Source organism: Poecilia reticulata, chromosome 1, assembly GCF_904066995.2.
Source record: "Poecilia reticulata chromosome 1, P_reticulata-male-v2, whole genome shotgun sequence".
NCBI lineage: Eukaryota > Metazoa > Chordata > Actinopteri > Cyprinodontiformes > Poeciliidae > Poecilia > Poecilia reticulata.
Window position 1 is genome coordinate 12,749,171 of NC_088830.1, and position 19,419 is coordinate 12,768,589.

General features: G+C 38.7%; 2 protein-coding genes across 3 annotated transcripts; both read right to left on the reverse strand.

Annotated features, from left to right (window-relative positions):
• Positions 1 to 455: 455 nt before the first annotated feature.
• On the reverse strand, positions 456 to 12,128 carry LOC103465175 (stromal membrane-associated protein 1-like). Its single transcript, XM_008409796.3, has 10 exons — positions 11,851 to 12,128; positions 11,321 to 11,454; positions 9,354 to 9,439; positions 9,168 to 9,243; positions 7,949 to 8,011; positions 7,780 to 7,855; positions 5,048 to 5,178; positions 3,848 to 4,064; positions 2,821 to 3,158; positions 456 to 1,137 (listed from the first exon to the last, which is right to left on the reverse strand). The coding sequence occupies exons 1-10, from the start codon at positions 11,966 to 11,968 to the stop codon at positions 1,000 to 1,002; spliced, it is 1,377 nt and encodes a 458-aa protein (XP_008408018.1). The 5' UTR covers positions 11,969 to 12,128; the 3' UTR covers positions 456 to 999.
• Positions 12,129 to 12,805: 677 nt separating this feature from the next.
• On the reverse strand, positions 12,806 to 18,109 carry cenpk (centromere protein K). 2 transcript variants are annotated; one of them, XM_008409783.2, is made up of 10 exons: positions 17,839 to 18,109; positions 17,482 to 17,583; positions 17,348 to 17,404; positions 15,905 to 15,968; positions 15,623 to 15,669; positions 15,441 to 15,523; positions 15,203 to 15,301; positions 14,765 to 14,900; positions 14,630 to 14,683; positions 12,806 to 13,403 (listed from the first exon to the last, which is right to left on the reverse strand). In XM_008409783.2, exons 1-10 carry the CDS (start codon positions 17,839 to 17,841, stop codon positions 13,248 to 13,250), a joined length of 801 nt encoding a protein of 266 aa, XP_008408005.1. In that variant the 5' UTR covers positions 17,842 to 18,109; the 3' UTR covers positions 12,806 to 13,247. The 2 variants fall into 2 exon arrangements, with proteins under 2 accessions (XP_008408005.1, XP_008408001.1); XM_008409779.3 differs by having other exon boundaries at positions 17,824 to 18,109.
• Positions 18,110 to 19,419: the final 1,310 nt, after the last annotated feature.

Sequence of the window (19,419 nt, forward strand, 5' to 3'; positions counted from 1 at the left end):
CTCCAACAGTAAATCTACTTGCAAATGATCGACACACTTGGCAGTCAGTAAGTGCACACCCTCATAGAAAACGCCACCACTGTGTCTGCATGATGTATCCAAATCTTTTGCAAGTTCGGGAGACTTTTTGTTCATAATGTAACTTATGTTCAAAATTCTCAAAATATGCCATGAACATTTGAATGCTTTTATGCACAATGCTGCCAACGTATCCCCTTTGGCATTAATCAGAGCAGAGACCCAGAAGGCAAGTTTCCCCGTCCAACATCAGTGTCTGACCTTACAAATGCATTTGTGGAACAATCAAAAAGATTAAAGATATTATAGCTGCAAGGGGTAAACCAAAGTGCCATGTTACATTAAAATGAGTCACTTCTAAAAGTTGGACAACTTCTTTAAATAATTTCTTAATGGTTTAGATCAAACCTTTAGTCACAGAAGACGCACAAGTTCAATCAGCTTTATCAGTTTAATTTTATAGGGGAACCACAGGTACTTTAAAAGAAGGTTATACAGCGCTGTACATCTGGGAGCCGCACTGACTGCCTTGATAGTCATCTCCTCCCTTTAAATACTAATTATTTAAATGTTCTATAATCTGATATTGATACAGAGATACAATAAAAGCTTGTGTAACTGGTCCTGCAGCTTTACTGATATGTCAATGTTGGGACTGTTTCCTTATATTTTGTTGTTGTTGATGATTTTTATTCTTTTTTCCAAAAAAGGAAAATAAAAAGTTAGGAGGCAGAAACTGCCAATCGTGGAATCCTGTATTTCTCCCAATTCACTCACACAATAGAGAGAAAGAGAGACAGAAAGGGAGAAAGAGGGAAACAAAAAAAGAAAGATACAATTGTCGTGTTCTGAAGGCTGGTCCGTGATGGAAAGGGGCATCAGTTCATAGCGAGGTCCAGAGAAGCACAAATGATCATTTGCGCTTTCTGGGACCTTGACTCCTCCTCCGCCCGACCCCCTCCCCCCGACCCACTCCAAGGCTCACTTCCATAGCTGCGTGCTCAGAGTCTGACCGGATCCGGCGGCGGCAGCCCAACCGCCCATGGCTGAAGGAGGCTGACCGAAGGCCATCTGGCCCCCGGCGCCGTTCAGAGTCATCCCTGACATCTGCTGGTTCACCTGGGGAAGACACGGAGGGGCGGTCAGGAGGAACATGGGACGGAACCGGCGCCGGTCCAGCTGTGTCCAGATTCAGCAACATGTTTAATTCAGATGCGGGCAAGTTTACCGTGACCCCCGTTAAAAGATGTGTGGAAAAACTTTCGAATGAGTTCATCCCACGCTTCAAAAAGTTGGAAAAATCTAACCTTTAGTTTGAGTTTTTTATTTGCAGGGTAAAATTCACATGATAAAATAACTGCTGGTGAAAATCATTGGTTATGCTGACAGGGCGATGTTTGACATTTTCCCTTTGTGCTGGAATGTGCAGAAACATTGGCGCTGCATATTTGCGGTTTATTATTCTGCCAAACATCTGAACATCTTCAGTTTTCTGGCACAATCAAACAGATTTCTTTCTTTTTGTACATTAGCTGTGTAGTTTGTTCAGAGTGCATATAGTTTAAAGGGAATGAGATGGAAGGTTTCTACAAATGTCAGCATATCTAATTTAAGAAATTAAAGAACATTTAATTGCTCACCATCACTATGCTGCCGAGAGCAGGATCTCACACCAAAATGATTTAAATTTAATACCCTCATTAAGTCTAAAACATATTGTAATAATTTGTTTCCCCTTACAGATAAAGCAAATTAATTGTAATTTTGTCAACTTAAAATTTAAACCTGGTCTCGCAAACTACAACTTCCTTAAGTACACAGATTCTTAGCCAGCTATTAAATAGCTGAATATTTAGAAAGGTTAGGCTTGAAAGCCCTTTTCCCATGATGAAGTAGCAAAAAAACAAAAGTAGTAAAAAAAACAAAAAAAAAACAAAAGAAAACCAAAGACAAACAAAATGAAACAGGCTGGGCAATGAATCAAGAAATGCTTTTTCACACATCATTTACTAGGTTTACCAGGGTTTCCACATTTCATTGTTTCCCAACTTCACTAAAAATGCAGCAGTGATTCAGAGTTCTTTTTTAACCAGAATACATGCTAATCATCTCTAAAGTGTGATGAAAAGCTTTCTTTACATTTCTTTTGTGCATTTCTATGTGCAGCAGTTTGCCTATATAATAATAAAAACAAAACACTTTTATTGTACTCTGGGTGTTTTACCTTAAAGTTTCAGTATTCCAAATAGTTTGAAAAATAAAATTTACAGAAAAAAAAATTCTGAAGTTGTAGAAGTGCTGCCACCTAGTGGTTACTGAGTGGCAGTGTGGGCATATGAGGCAAGTTCCACCTGTCATTAGCTAATTTGTAATGTTGGCACGCAATTTTCCTCAAGGATTATCTTTGATTTTCTTGGTAAAGGTACTAATACTAATGCTGGAAGAAAACAAATGTCCTCTACCTGTATTAACTATCATATTCCCAAATGTACATTTTCATCATCTTCACTGTTTATCATAGCTTTGGTTATGGAAATTGAACTACATTTGTCCAACTGTTCCACCAAATGTTTCTAATTTGTCATGTCTGTAATATGTTCTACTTTTTTTTGTTTCTGTACTTGTATATATTTACTGTAAAGGCCTACACCTTTGGCATACTTTTCTCATATTATGTGTTCTATTCCTTTGTTTTTTCTCTTTGTATTTGTAAACACAGACGTTTTTTCAATGAAAAAGGTTAAAAAAAAAGAAAAAAAAAAAGTTAAACAGACTCCAGTTTAATTTTAGCGGTGGCCGTACCTGACCCATGTTCCACTGAGCCTGCTGTCCCGGCTGGATGGCGTACATCCCCTGAGCGGGCATCATGCCTGCAGGCATCGGCGCACCCTGAGGTCCCATCATCCTGGGAGCCATGCCCATCATTCCGGTGGCGGGTGCGTTTCCCATGAAGCCGTTCGGCATCGTCATGCCCACCATCATGGCGGGATTGGGCCCCATCATGGCCGCCCCGCTCTGGGCCATCATCGCACCCATGACGGTGGTGGGCGGCACAGCTGCTCCCATGCCTGGAAAGGCCTGATAACCCGGGGTGGCCTGAACAGGAAACTGCATCTGAGAGGGGCCCATGAACATCCCGGCTGACGAGGGGGAAAGAAAAAAATAAAGAGAACAAGACGGTTGAGGAAGTTTAACATTTATAAAAAAAAAAAAAAACCTTCAGACTTTCATTCAAAAGAAAAGTTGAAAAGTTCACAGCAGGTTTGCAAGTCATCAATTAAGAAGTTAATATAAAGTTGACTGATCTTATGATTGCCTAATGATTAATTAATAAGCGGCCATTTTCTTAAAACCGCATCCTCGACTTTGTAGCTCATCAGTTTTTGGTTGAGAAGTCAACGCTGCTCCATCCTGCACTATTGAAGTGAAACTTAAGGAGTTTGTCCAGAGTTTACATTTCAAAACAGAATCGCATAAAGTGCAATTTGCAATCCACAAGAGACTCTTTCCCGTTCTGGTATGGCTCCACCATATTTGTTTCTGTATGAACTGGCTTCGCTTAAGGATGACCAGTGGGGCCCTCTCCTGGATGAAGGTGAAACTACAACACTGAAAGAAGGCCTAAGCAGATGTTATTAATCGACTGGAACTAATGTTAATTTAATGAATTATTAAGTAACAATTAGTCGTAAGTTGACTAACTGTTTGCATCTAACCGTGATTTTCTTAGCCATCACCAGTGAATGTCCCCATATGTCCTGACTACTATTGCTGGGGAAATTTCAGTCATAAAAAAACAATATGTTTATTTTGGCCTGTTGGTTCTCACCAGCAGGGACTTGCTGGGACATGCTGTTTGTTCCATACAGCGACAGAATCGAGTCCTTGGACAGCGGCTTCTTGGTCCCGTCCTCGGCTTTAGCGGCGCTACTGCTGTCGCTGAACAGGTCCAGGTCGGCCTGCCCTGACCCTGAGCTGGCTCCGCCCCCCACGCAGCCTGCAGCCGGAGCTTGTGTCGGAGTGCTGGCCGTGGTACCGGAGCTCCCCTGGAAGGACGACAGAAAGCCGGTATTAAAAATAAAAATCTATAAATGCATTTTGTTTTTATTGATAAAAAAAATAAAAGCATTCTTTCTACAGAGTTCACTTAAAGCATGCAATGCACTGAAACAAACACAAAACATTTCCTGTTAAAAAACCACCACTCAAAACCAAATAATGACATTTGAGCCATAAAATGTCATGAATATATAAATATATATATATTTTTATCAGACCTTTGGCCACACTATAGTTTAGAAGAACTGAGCCATATCCTTCATCCTGCTTTATCCGTTCCAAAACCAGATGAGCATTTGGGATTGATGAATAGTGTTTACTAGTAACTACCTGTTTAACTGAGTTGGAATCCCTGCAAAAAAAAAAGTGGTAAACATCCAACCAGAATCATCCCTGAAGCTAATTACTTACTACTAATATTATATGAATGAGTATAACTTGTTATGGGGACAATTATGTGTATATTTGAATATACTGAATTACAATAAATCTACAGTTATTTTAAACATCATATGTTCTTTCAAAAACTTCATAGAAGTTGTGTGTTGTATCATCAGTGACGTTAAAAGTCTGAATGTATCTCTGATTGAACGCGCATGTCTTTTCACTAACAGGCTAAATAATCTCATCCATGAGATAATGGATGAGATCATTTTCTACATGCAGAAAATATGGTCCCATAACATCTGCATCAAATAGATTACAAGATAATAAGTGGAAGAGTTAATAGCATCTTTTAATTGAATTGTTTATCTGAACCTTAACCAATATGTGGACTTCTAATAAGAAAATTCACCATTAAAGTCTTCATCGACTGTTTAATGAAGAGTGAAATTTTGCTCTTTTATTTTTTTTCAACCAATATCAATAGTTACCATTTTTTTTCCCCAACACATTTATTTTCAGTTTGACCAGCAGGAAACCATTGCTGCTGCTGCTGCTGAGTCACGACTGGATCGGGCGTTTTTACCTGAGAAAACTGAGCTGCAGATGTGGATGACGGCAGAGGGTTGGACACCATGGGGCCAAATATATCCAGGTCATTGTTCTGGTTTGTGCTTGTGCTACCATTGTTAGCTGATGCTGCAGCGGCGGGCGTGTCTGTGGCAGAACGGAAAGCAAACTGGTTTTACAGGGGGAATACAGCCTCGACAGAGGGAGCAGCATTCCTCCTCGTCTCAGTGAAAAGCCTTCTGCTTCTTCGCTTCATTCTGCCTGTATTCATCAGAAATGGAGCATAACAAGAAGACTGGAATGATATCTGACAATATCCCATCACTCAATTGGAAAAAAAAAACCAACAACAACAAGTGAATTCACGTTTACACAGATATCGGCTTGATAGCAGATGGTTCAGCACGAGACAGAGGCATGAGGAAACCAACGCGGACGACGTGTTCCTGTTTGAATTTGATGCTGGTCTGTGTGCGATCACAGATCTGTAATACACGGCAGGATTAGAGGCTTATTGAGGCAACTTCAGGTTCAGGGATTTTCAGCATGACAAAGCTGGTTTGTTTGTCACCATGGCAACTCGGGGCTGAAGCCTAACCTGATTCACAGCAGTTCGTGTTTGCGGAGAGGTTTAGGAGGTCGATGCACATCGAGATGCCAACCTCAGACCAATCGGTGTGGTTAGAAAAGAAGCACCGAAGAAAAATAACACTGCGTGGGCTAAGGACGGACCGAAAAATGAAAATGTTTCATTTTCTGATGTAGCAGAGAAAGTGCTGAAGTCGCAGGAGTTGTAAGGAGCACAGAGATGTGTGTCATTCTCTCCCCCACCTGCTGCTGATCAGCTGGCTCACCAAAGGCTGCTACAGCTGCCTTGGCTGTAGGGAAATATTTACAGTTGTATACAGAGCAGGCAATTTCCAGTAAACTTCTTAGCGTCAAACTGGCGCATCACATACATTACGGACAAACGTTAGCAATTACGCAAACTTTAAAACCTCAAAAAGAGTCCGCGCCTCCAGCAAACAATCATTTCTCAACAGCAGAGAGCCCAAGCCCTCTGTATGAAGCAAAGTGTAGAACATGGGGCTGGTTTTTAACCAGGCTGTAATTGTTGTTTAATGCAGCAGAAACTGTCTTAGTAGGGCATTTGGATTTTAGTCTCTTAGAGAAACTAAGTTGTTTCATAGCAGCAAGTACTATCCACAAACAACCGCTTAAATAAAACCATGTTGCTCAGAAAGATATCATTTATATTTTCACAGTAGCTGTGGTCTATGTTAGCAGTGAACCCAAAGCAAAAAGAAACATCAAAATTGTTCAACTAATTATTATTTTTTTAAACGACAAATCTCATCATCATTGCCACATTCTTCTACACTTTCAAATTTTTTCCTGACCTACAACTAACTCAAGTTTTCCCTCATTCTTCTCTTTGTCTTCCACTGCCAGGACTTTAACGCCACGCTTGGTGAACTTTAGTATCCATAAATAGTTTTGGCATACAGAGTCACAGGGCACAACACCTATTATGAAATACAACCTATCAAATATTGCATCAAAGCAAACTTTTGCTGTTACAATGTAGCCCATATTGACATTATCATGTTGAGTGCAATTTGATATACTGCTGCAAATTGCAGCTCACAATATCGCGCTCGGTTTTAAGCATCTGATTTTACAAAAACGTCAGAGAATCTGCTGCTGGTGTTACTGAAAGCCCACTAAATGAAGACCCTATTGGCGAAAAGCAAGTAAATGAGATCTGGTCACTCAGAGATCTGGTCACTCCGGATGGATTTTAATTCCAGGTGTAAAAAGTCAGACTCAATCCCTCTATTTTTTGGTGATTTCTCTGCAAGTCTATTATTTTGCACAGTTACTCAACGTTTGCTTCCTTTCAGGGAACACCCCTTTCCTTCTTTAATATGATTGGTTCCCTTGTTCCTCCTCTGACCATTTTGCATAATTATGCACATTTCTAATAGCTAGAAAGATCCGAGTTCATTTCCCCACCTGAGAGCAGGCTTTTCAGACACCCCAAAACCCCACCTTCAATGTTAAATGTTGAACCTTCTTCATGATGCAGGCCTCTTGTGTTTTCTTATTTAGCCTAACCAGGTCACTGCTACCAATCTGTCTTGCCTTTTGTTGCATTTGAAACTGAGCTCATGTGAAACTCTAAACTTGCATCAGGGTTTTTAATCGAAACAAGAAGTTAGAGGCCTGGCGTCAGCAGCTTTAGCACTTCCTCTTCTGAACACAAACATACCAACCAGCATTCAGCCGCTCCGGTGTAAAGCAGCAGGAATAAAGTCTAGCTGGAAGTTAAAAGTCTTTCGCTGCATCATAAGAGGAATCAGAATATATCAGATTAATGCAAATGATGCCGGCTAAAGCGGCGTATCTGTTCCGATCGGGTTTGGCAGAGGAAGTTTTCTCTCTGACTCATCGGCTCGATCAAAACAAAGTGTGAAAATTGAATCTACCACAGACGGGGTAAACGGCAACCGTTAGGCAACACCGTGGCATGTTCCCCTTCCCCTGTGACCGGCCACTACGGCCAAAAACTAACACTTTTACTAAGCTCAACTGTAAATACAAGATATTCCTGCAGTGGTTCAACTACAGTCCCAATGCATGTATGACAAGCAAAATGAAAATAAAACAGGAAATAATGCAGATTGACATGTTTTTAAACCTACATTTCTAACTAATAATATTTGAGTTTGCACATTTTACACTCACCAAGGCCTAGTAGGTTCACAGGGGGCTCTGAAGACTTTGCAGGACTTATTTTGGGAGCTGGCCTGGACTCTTCACTCTGAGAGCAAAATATATTTTAAAGCAAAACTTAAAAGGCAGCAAAAGCAGAAAACAACTCAAATGGCTCAGTTTATGTGTGCTCCAGACTCACCTTGGTGTAAGAAGACACCTTGTTCCCTCTGTCCGGCTCCTTCTCCTTCTTGCTATCTTTCGGCTGACGACACAGACACAAAAAATACTGAACAACTGAAACCACTTTTATCTTCAGCCTTCTCTGATAAGACGCGTAAAACGGGCTCAAGACGAACTCTCGCTACGGCAACCATGTGACAACGCCCCCTAAGATGCCTCTCTATTTTGTTCTCCAGAGACTTGTGAAGTTTTTATTTCACCTCCTTCACCATCCTCCTCACTATGGGAGGTCAAAGTTTTAGCAGTATTAAACTTTTAATCATTACTCTACAGATTCAGGCAACTTTCTTGATTCAACCTCTTAAGTTCTGTTGTTTTTCTCCATTTTTAGGAGTGACTATGTTGACTTCTGTGTCTATATAGTCAAATGTGAAATATCTGGGTGGCATATGTAGTGCGCTTCTCATCACACTGCATGTGGCTCTCTTCAGTATTAACCCCCATAGTGTTAATATTAAGAGCATTTTTGCAGAGCATCAACTTAGCCTCTCATGGGTTGGCAACTGGAGAGAGACGGTGGCGAAAATGAACGAATAAATTTGCGCTTAAAGGGCCCGTCACATGGGAATCAATGTAGACGTGAACATTTTTAACTTAAGAAAGTTAAAAATGTTCAAACTCTTTGTCTTGATTGTGTCCCATAGCTAACTAGAAAGGATATATTAGTAGCTAGCTATCGGAGTCTCAACCACTGTGAGCCACAGAACGTAATGAAGATGTCGCCACACGACTCAAACTTTTGCTTGACAGAAAAGGCCCACGAGAAAAAAAAGCTACATACGAGATAAAATTGTTGTGCCACAACAAAATTTAAGACCTGTGTTTAACGAATTTAAGGCCAACATGCATTATTTTAGTGAATTTAAGACTTTTTAAGGTCTTAATTGTAGATATTAATTTTAGACTTTTTAAGGTTGTGCATAGTCTGCTCATAAAGTAAAAAAATGTAATATACATTTGAAAAATTATTCTGTTGTATTTATTTTATATTGGCTTTTTGGCAACTTCATCAATTGTGGGACCAACAATTTTGTTCAAAATAGTTTCTTTAAAACTTCAGAGTGAGATTATTGTGCTGCAAAAAAAGATAAACATAATCTTAAGGCTTTTTACACATCTTTACCAAAAGGTGCCAATGTTTGTGTAGGGAGGGCTTTATATGGATGCTTAATACATACACTGCTTCTAATGATTGCATTCTTGTTGTAGTATTTCTTCTTCTCGTATTTATCCCTGATGAAGAATTCAACTGCTCTGAGGGAAGCAGTTAAGGAGGAAACTGAGCAACAAAGATGCAGAGCACAGACACCATAAGAGAGCATGGGAACGTTGGGCTTCTGTGTCAGCCGACGGCAAAAAGATACTGGTCTGTCTGAGGTCTTCTGAAGCTGTCTGGAAGGTTGGCTTCATAAAACTGCCTGGCCTTGGTGTTACCCATTTCCTGTATGCTCTGGGGGGAAGAAAAGGGGGAAATAAAAAGGTGTAAAGTCAGCAATCAAATAAGACTCCAGCAGATGAGCACAGTGATGTAAAATCAAAGTCATCAGAGGAACGTTTGAAGCAGAGTCTCTGCTGCTCCACCATGTCTGAAAGTACAAGCAGCAGTTTTGCATCTAGTTTGTTTGGCAGAGCTTTGTCGATGTGGGGCTTTTTTTTCTTCTTTTTCTCCAACTATATTTCTCCGTCTATATTAAAAAGCCTGAAGTTGGGTAGCTTAAAAGTTTCACCAAGTGTTTTCTGGCTGCGTTAAAAACTGGCAATGAGGAGGAAATTTAAAATGATAAATGAAGGGTTAGAAACTACAAAGATTTATGATGCAATGTGTTGCTTTACTGTGGAGATTAAAAGATATTTATTGAAAGGGTTCAATACAAAATTACAGCACATGACCATTCTTGTGTCTTAGAAGTTTATTTGTGGTTAGTAAATGGCAAACTAATGGACAGCACATATTTGTCAATGATGACATCTCAGAATGTTCAAACAGTAACTGAGAAAACAGTTATTGTTATTAGGCTTCCCTGCCTCCTTCGTATTTCTGTAAAGCACAGCTTAAATACGCAAGATGATGGAACTTAGTTTGAAACTATAAGTCCACAATTCAGGATTATAATCATTTGTTTTAACTATATTAAGTCTGATAATAATAATAATAACATTTGATAGGGGCAGATGCAGTTTTTTTCTGTCTGTAGATTATCCTGAATTCACATCCAGTAGTTTTGGATGTGAACTCATGTTCACATCCATGTTTGAATTCTTCGCTGGGATCAGATTTCAGCTGCTGTTCAGTTCAGTGCTTTCTTTGCTACTTTCATTTCAAATGACACAACAAACAACAAATTTCTGTGGCAGGCATGTCAGATTCCCATAACTACAATTAGAGTTTTTAATTAGAGGCTAAACAACATGATATTGTATTTTTTTTAAATATATCTAGTAGCTATATTTTACAAAGATTGGTTGCTGGTTGATATTCCTAATAGCTTACATATTTTATTTAACCAATATAAAGTTGTTTTTTTGTTTAATTTTGGAAAACAGAAAATAATTGAAAAATAAAATAGGAAAAATACCATCTAGTCAAAATGGTGACATACCTCTAATAACAAATCACAAACTGTTTGTGCAAATCATGCCAATTGTGTCTGAACTAGGCTTGGGTCAGTTAACAACACATCAAATTTCAAAATCAAAGTTTTGGTGTTCAGCATTTATTTATTGTTTTGAGTCGGCACATCAAAAATGAAAACAATAATTAAATGCTAAACATTGCATCACTGCAACATGAATAGGCAGCTTACAGACAAGATAATTAGAAGCAGGGCGAACACTTTAAGTGAGTTTGTTTCTGAAGATTTTGCTCCAGCAAAGAGAAAAATACATAAGAACTTAGCTGATGCAAAGTGTAGATTCCACACACAAAAAATGGAAGTACTTAATTTATTGTTAAGAATTTAGTTGTTTTTTTTTTTTTTTGAAAATGAATGAATGCCTTTTTAGTCAAGGTCTGAATATTCCAGTTTTTACAGAACTAATATCGCATCCTCTTGAAACTAATGTAACCTCTTTCATTATTAATACGAATGTTAGAAATCAATACATAAATATGTCGAACCACTATAAAAAGCTAAGTCATATTGAGGATAATCTTTTAATGTTTTATGGCAATGTCTTAAATTCATCACGTTTCAATATAAATTAATTGACCATAAATTTCCCCAGAATTTCATGTTATAAATCCTGGTATCATTTAAAGGCTCTTTGAGATGATCCTCCTCCGATGCGTTTGAAAGCTTTGCTAACCTCAGTCAAAGACAGGAAACAGTACCTGGATCTGTTCTGAGGTCCATTGGTCCAGGTTGACTGATTTCACTCTGGATATGTGTACTCCCAGGTTCCTGTGGATGCCTGCACACCGGATGCAGATGAAAACTCCCAGATTCCAGGATGCCCATCTTGGACCTGTTGAGGGCGGAAAACAGTGATAACGTGAGACGTTTCCAGAGGAACGACACCAACATGTTCGATCATGTTGAGCTGCCAGAACGGAAAGCTTTAAAAATGTGTCCCAACACGAAAACAAGCCAGGGCTTTCCAGGGAGGATGAGTCGGTGTTCATTAAAGCGGAGGGTGTAGGGAAGCACCGGGGGAGCTTAGGTAGATTTACAGAAGTTAGCTCGCTGCTTAGCAACTTAGTTTAGCTTAGGGGGAAGAAATGTCAGCTGACCAGTTTGAGCCGTTTAGCTTAGAAGAGCAACACAACGGTAAGGCGGTGCTGCTATTTCTCTGCCGATAGATTTAAAAGACTACACATTTTACACAAAACCAATAAAACACTGTGCGCAGTGAACGCCGCACCTTTCGCTTCGCAGTCGGCGCAGTACTTGTTGTCTTCCTCCCTCAGCATTTTGGACAGGATGGCCTGGTGCTGCTCGTTAAGTTTCTGGGCCTTCTCTCTCTCCGAGCGGGTCGTCATGTTCGCTGCTTCGGCGGGGCTTGTTTCAGTGAAGCAATCGCTATTTTAATCAGTCGTCAGTGAAGAGAAGTTTTATGGTAAAATATCATAATCGGAGGTCTGAAAACCTCCGACTGGGAAATGAAGACACCCGGAACCGGAATCTCCTCTCCGCCCACTGGAATCCTAAAGCTGACGAGGCGGATGCATCGGATTGGATGAGCGTTCTGACGTCATCTGACGCAGTGTTTAGAGTGGCGTATGTTTTCATTACTAGGCTTTAAATTTTTAAAAACGTTTACATGGTTTCTAAATTATTACAGTAAATAACAATTTGTACAAGTTAGCAACTGTCTGTTCCGTTGATTCTTGACACTAAGGTAAACATCTTATACTCCACTATATTTACATGTTTAGTAAAATACAATTCTGGGAAGTAATTATAATTACTATTGAGAATTATCTGAACGTACGAATAAAAACACATACTACATATTTTTATTTGGAAATCAACTTTAGTGTTTTAAAATAAATGATCAGCAAATCAGTTTTAGATCAATCACCTTTAAGTAAAGCAGTTGCCATTAACTCACTTACCTTGATAGATAACGCTACCAGGAGAAAAGGAATCTAAAATGTTATAAGAGTAAAAGCCTTTATAGTTGGTTTTTGACTCAAGTGAGTACTATAATGCATAAAATTATTATATAAAGCATCAGTATTTAGTATCATTTGAGGAATACATTTGATTTGCTGCTTTTTTTTATCTTGGAAGTATAAGTAAGACTAAAAATGCTTCTTGGAAATTACCTTCAGTGTAGTCTTTCAAATTTATATATACACACATCAACAAAGTAATCAAGCAAGGCACATAAAATGTATTTATTAAAGAAGCAAAAACATTCAGAAACACATATTAATAAAGTACAGACAAAACGTTTATTAGAATTAGGTGACTGATGGTTTGAATTAAATTGAACTTTACCAACTTTTATGCCAAAATAACAAGTGAAGATCCTGTTTTATTTTATTGCTCGGTGAACAGCAATAAAACATCTGCTAAGATCACAAACATTTCAAGAACTTTAAAATCTCAGACTTATCAAAATAGCCCATGAAATGCAGAATATCTTATAATTGCAATAAGAACTAAATCAACACAAACAGAAATGAGTTGTATAACTAATACATATTTACAAAAAGTGACTCTCTTGACTCGGTTCTTTAGACGGCTGTCAAAGAACTGCAGGGCTCAAATACACACAAATGAAAGACACTGACTGCTTTGAAAATCAGTCAATTAGAAGAAGGTCTCCAGACGAATCTTGAAGTTGTTCTCCTGGTGTCTCACTGCGATCCCGTGTCGAAGCAGCATCTCCACGTACGGTGGCCAGAACGTGTGATCGATCGTAACGTAAGGGTCGTGCGGCGTGTTCATGACTTTGTCCATAAGAACCTGCAGGTGTCGACATAGAGAGGTATTTGGGTTTTCTTAGACTGTTATGGAACAAACATGCCAAGTAAAAACAGGCCATGCACTGAACAAAGAGCTTCATAACGGTTACCAAAAACCTCCAGGTTGCAGCTTAATGAGTGATTTTAACTAAATGTTTATTCTCATTCTTACACTCTTAGGGCTAAAGCAAAGACTAAAGACTTGAGAGAAAATAAAACCTTGATAAGCCTTTGTTTCACGTTGTTAATTACTTTAATAGTAATGTAACACAGGAGGGGATTGAAAAAGAAAATGAAAACCTTTTCATAACATTGAAGCTTTGCGTTTTCGTTGTTTTTGTCTTTAATAAAAGCAGAACAAAAGTGCAACTAACCAAAGAATTTTACGTATGGCACTGACTACAGTTTGACTGCGCCTCCAGCTACCAAAGCTTTCTTTGGTAGTGGTTTATCAGTGCCACAGTAATAGTTTGTGGCAGTGAAAACAGAACTGATGCTAAGCAAACACTCGCACTAGTTTAGCACTAGAACCGATATAGCTAAACCAGAAAGGAAGCTACATGTTGTAGCTCATGTTGATGCAATTACTTATTTTTATGGGTGCACTGATTGCAGTTTTCTGGCCAATCGCCGATTATCGATCTTTTAAAAAGCCTAATTACCGATTACGATTTTGGCCGATGCCAGTTTTTTGTCTGAAATGTTGCTGAATTTATCAAGAAAGTTGCTGAACTGGCAACAACGGGGTGACGATTGTTAACTGTAAATGTGCAGATATGACCTAGTCGGCCGGTTTGTCAGTCAAACCTCTCCCACGGGAGAAAAGAAAAGCACAGTGGTTGATTTTTAGACCTTTGCCAAGGTTGATAACATTGGTGGATAAGATTGGCTTCACATGTAAACATCAGCCAATCACCGATCTTCCAAAATTAAGGAAATCGGCACCAATAAATCGGCCGGCCGATAAATCGGTGCACCCCTACTTATTTTCACTGTCTGAGCTATTTTTATGACCGCCTGAAACAGCAAACAGCTATAGCTTACATTATCTTGCAAAGTAAAACAACAGGAATGCAATTAGTATTAGGAAAAAAATAATTACATATTCACAATATTGATTTTGTTTGCAATTAACTCAAATTTTGCTAACAAAAAAAGAAGGAAACTATTGAAATATTAACCGTTTTAACATGTCAATGTTAAAACAGAACGACATCGCACACCCACCTCAAGAATTTTACTGAGGGAAACAAGGTCCTCACTTAACTCCAGGGGAATGTTCTGAAAATAAAAACTACATTTTAAAAAATGGAATATATAAAACAAACACTTTATTATCCACACTGCGGCAGGTTAACCCACCTTCTTCTTTTTGCTGGCAATAGACTCGTCCTGAGGGAGAGGGACATGTTTCTCCAGAATGTCTCCCAGCGACTCCATCAGCTGTTCCTGATAGGTCTTCATTTTCTGGATTTTGGCCTTTGTCTCCAGAAGGATGCTGGAGGAACATAAATATAACCAGAGAATCACTGCAGTAATCCATAAATGCTTAATTTCACCAGACCTTCCTTTACATTTTGCACTTTAAACTAAAATTTCACATAGAGAAAGATTAGTGGAGTGATAGAAGGATCCCTATTTAATTTATACTATTAAATAGGGAATACTCCTGGAATGAAACATATCTTTTCCCCCACACCTATCCAGACCAGGAATAAATCAGGTTCCGTATACTTTCCAGGCCGAGTGGGAACCTCCAATGCCTCTTTTCATTTGGCGTCACATTGCCATCGCACTCACTTGTGCTGTGAATATTTCTCCTTTTCCACCCGAAGTCGTTCGATATGATCATTGGCAGCTAATAGCACCTGCTTCTTCTCCTCCAGCCATTTCTGCTCTCTGTAAAGCACGAGGCGAAACACAAAGTGCGAAGTCACAGAAAGGTCTCGTCCATTCAGTCCTGGGAAACATTTATGTGCTCTGATGAAGCAGAAAGTAGTGAAGGAAAGCTTTGCCGGGTAATGGAAAGGTCACGCACAGCTCTTTAGTCTCTCTCAGTTTGTCTCTCTTTGCTTCACAACAAGAAACGACCATCTCCAGTTCGGAGCAAAGCTTGAGCATCTGCAGAGGACAACACATGGGACATGTTTTGAGAAAAGTGGGAGGCAGGGGGAATGTTTTATGCTTTCTAAGGAATTTTTGTTTCACACATGGACACACCTCATCTTTTCCTGCATGAAGTAAAATTTCTGCGTTAGCCGCAAACGCTGTGGAGGAGGTTAAAAGAAAAAATTCAGTCAACAACAACATTTAAACTCAGTCAAATTTGACATCGTTACCCGTTTTATTTTCCTTATATGACAAACTCAACAAAAATTTGACAGCAATACAAGATGTAGGATATCTATGAGACTGTGGCGTGTGATATTAATATTAACATTCGGGCTGTAAATAGTAGAATGATGCAATGGTTTCATTGCAGTGGGAGAAGTGAGGACTTACAGCTCGGCTGCATGGACATCCACAGCTTCAGTTCAGCGTCTGTAGCCGCCAGTCTGTTTACTGACTGTTACATGTGAAAATACACAGTAAAATAAAATAAAAATAAAAAGTCAAGTTAAATAAACAAACCTGAAAGCAACAACATACAAATCAACTGAAGAACCAGGCAAGAATGAACTTGTACCAATTGTGAAGTTACAAGCAAGGTTTTAAAAGTTGCAATTTTAACAGAGCTGAAATATTTTTTCCATCATACCACCCCTTTGGTGCATTGGAGTCGAAACGATTAATCAGATTAATCACTGTCAGCTAATTTAGTAATCGATTAGACTCAAATCTGTTTAAAGAACATATTCAGAGCAGTAACTGAGCCACAATTGTGAAAAATATACATTTTGCATTTAAGGTTTAAAAAAACCTTCTTAGTCTGTAAATATGTGCTAATCAAAACAAGTGACATAGTTTTATCTTCACCTGATTTACCTTTTGCTATTCAAGGGTAATCCAAAAATCAATCAACACACTATCTCTACCCTGTACTGATGTTAAGTCAAGCAGGAAGTGCTGAGCTCTTCACCTGTTGATGGCAGAAGTATTTATTTAGATGCAGGCTTTGCTACTGATGATAATCAAGCCTACAGTAAAGAAATGCTTTGTTGCTGCTTTTTAGGCTATACATTTTTTTTAAGAAATTGATTTTTGCATCTTTAATGCATTTCTAATATTGCATAAAAAAGGTTTCCTTGGTTACGTGAAAAATCTGCAGAAAGTTTGTCTGATTAATTATCAGAACAACTGACAGAATGAACGTTTGTTGGACCAAAGACTGATCTGAAATATGCAGGACAGTGAGTCCCAAGGACCAGCTTTAGGCACCACCACAATAAATCATTCAGTCACATAAACAGATACAGCGGCAAAGTGCAAAATAGGTGACAAACTAAAAAGAATCTTTGCATTAACAAGTTCTGGTACAGAGAGGGAAAAGTCATCATCTGGGAACTGGAAATTTGTGACCTTCATTCCAGTTTTTCCCTCTAAAAAAGCTAAAGGGAGACCTGCTGCACAGAAGCAAGACTACAATCCTCAGTTTGCACACATTACGTGCAAAAAGGCGAGCGAAGTTATGCTTTTGTTTGTGTGAGTAAAATGAGTAAGTGTGTAACTATGTTAATTTATTTAATACACAATTTATTGAGTGAAATCTGGAATAGCTTTGCATGGCGTGCAGTGTGGCTAAAAAATAAAAACAATAAATAAACAAAGGGAAGTGTCATACCTTCAAAATGCAAAGCAGTCATTATTGTACAATCCAGTTAACAACCTAATTATTTGACTGAGGTGTTTCAAAGCAGCAAATGACCTCAAAAATTTACAGAAATGTCTCGTTTTCATAGAAATACAAGGATGAACGCAGAAGATGAAAACCTTTAACCATCTGACCTGTTCCTGGTGATTCTCACAGATGTCTGGTTCACACAGTATGATTTCATTCTGCAGCTGCAGACAAACATGACATCAATATTTATTATTTGTTTCTTTGCTCTAAAGTTTCATGGAGCGGAAAGATGGTTTACCTTCTCCAGTTGAGCAAACTGCTCCTCACATTGCTCCACCAGCTCCGACTCGGCGGCCTCTGAGAGCTGTCCAGCAGCTCCTCTGTCTGCCCGGACCTCTCCCTGCAGGAGGAAGCAACACAGGCCGAAACATGACAATTATACACCCGCTTCAATACACAGAAAACCGCAAGCAAACGGCTAACAGTGTCCGCGCAAAGTCACGTTACATTATAAATCGAGAAAAGTTGACTAAAGAGCGGCGTCAGTTAGCACGGACCGATGTTCTTTGTCATAAACATAAAATATAAAAAAAAATGCAGAATTAAACAGAAACACGAAAATCAATAAGGTGAAACTCACGGGGTTACATCCTACCATGTTCAGTAAATCCAAACTTTTTTTCTAAATATACAAAACATACAACGTCCGTGTTTGTTTCAAAATGCCGCCGACACTGGTGGCGTCATGACGTCAGCGACGTAGAGAGCGTTACGTAAAACTGCGCAGGTCAAGTAGATGCAATGTAAACAAAGTCCATCCGAAAACGTCTTCTAGAGACAGCTTGAAGTCAGTGACCCAGACTGTTAGAAGAAGTCATTTCTCCGTCTAACTATAAAGAAATTTTGATTGAAATCAGAGCCGCCTCAAAGTTGAACGTGGCCCTAAGCAGTTTTTTTTTTTTTTTTAGATAGGGGCCATATTTTCTTCTTTGCATTGGAGATTCCACGTTAAGGGACCAGATTTGATTCTGTGTCACAAACAGCCACTGACAAAAGCTACTCCTCACTGATAGTAGAAACTAGATATTTGAATAAACTTTATAAAAGGTATTTTCCCCCCAAACTGTTTGACATCAAATCTATCTTTTCTTGTTTTAAATTAATTAGGATTACCTAAATTACTTCCATTGACGTGATACCAGAATTAACAATGACTGTTTTGAAGGATTCTTGACATGTGTTGGGGTGTATTACGCAAAATAACAAATTTGTGAGCATTATATCATGGCATGGTGTTATTCCCTCATCAAAAACATACCCAGAGTGTTGCTTTGACTCAGAAATGCATGTTTGATAAATTTTTGGTTTAGAGAGAAATTGGTGGTTTAAGGCCAGCTCATGATCTGGTTTGGAGCTGCAGTCCCCAGCAGAGCACACCTCTTCCCTGTTGTCTCTTGGCACACAGCTCCTTCAAACTAGCGGCAGCAGTTATACATTTTGCTCAAATAACTTGTATCATATAATGCAACTACATTCAGTTGTTTTATATGACAAGCGATAACGTTTTTTTTAATCCCAGTTTTATTGTATGTTAAATCGTGCAGCCTGTATGTTAGCCAGAATGTGCCGCCTTAAAAATTGGAACACGTTAAAACCTCATATAACAGTAACCCTGCCTTAATTCAAAGGATTGATTCGTTTGATTTTAATGAAGAAATCCATTCGTTGTCTCACACTGCGGTGACTGTAGTCTGCCGTTCACCAGCAGGTGTCTCTGTTCGTCTCCTTGTCGCAGCTAAATGGAGTCAAAGATGATCTTCTGCATTCTGAACTGAATTTTGTCTGAATCATTTTTGTAACAAGTTTTGTTTTTATCTGATTTCATAGATAAAATCTGATTTCATAGGATTTCATAGAAACAGGCCAGAATAAAATGGTCTGTTTCATTTATTTATTCCTCATCTATTTTTCTGTTGGTTTTTTTTACCTAAATGTTCACATTCGGTTAATGTCTTTATTATTATTATTATTATTATTATTATTATTATTATTATTATTATTATTATTATTATTATTATTATTATTATAGTATTTATAACACAATAATAAGCTTACCACTGCTTATGCGATAGAGGGAGGACCGTTTTCGTCATCATCCATCAGAACTAGTGCTTGTATTACACTGAATTTCAGCCATCCATCATTTTGTAAGTAACAAAAAATGTTTGTTTTTTTG

Excerpts from the sequence above, each read along its gene's own strand:
- LOC103465175 (XM_008409796.3), bottom strand. The coding sequence starts at position 11,968 with ATGACGACCCGCTCGGAGAGAGAGAAGGCCCAGAAACTTAACGAGCAG. Across the intron at positions 11,455-11,850 it reads CGCCGACTGCGAAGCGAAAG|GTCCAAGATGGGCATCCTGG; the intron begins GTGCGGCGTTCA and ends CGCCCTCAACAG. Across the intron at positions 7,856-7,948 it reads AGGTGTCTTCTTACACCAAG|AGTGAAGAGTCCAGGCCAGC; the intron begins GTGAGTCTGGAG and ends TTTTGCTCTCAG.
- cenpk (XM_008409779.3), bottom strand. Across the intron at positions 15,670-15,904 it reads GATGTCCATGCAGCCGAGCT|CGTTTGCGGCTAACGCAGAA; the intron begins GTAAGTCCTCAC and ends CCTCCTCCACAG. Across the intron at positions 15,524-15,622 it reads TTCATGCAGGAAAAGATGAG|ATGCTCAAGCTTTGCTCCGA; the intron begins GTGTGTCCATGT and ends TGTCCTCTGCAG.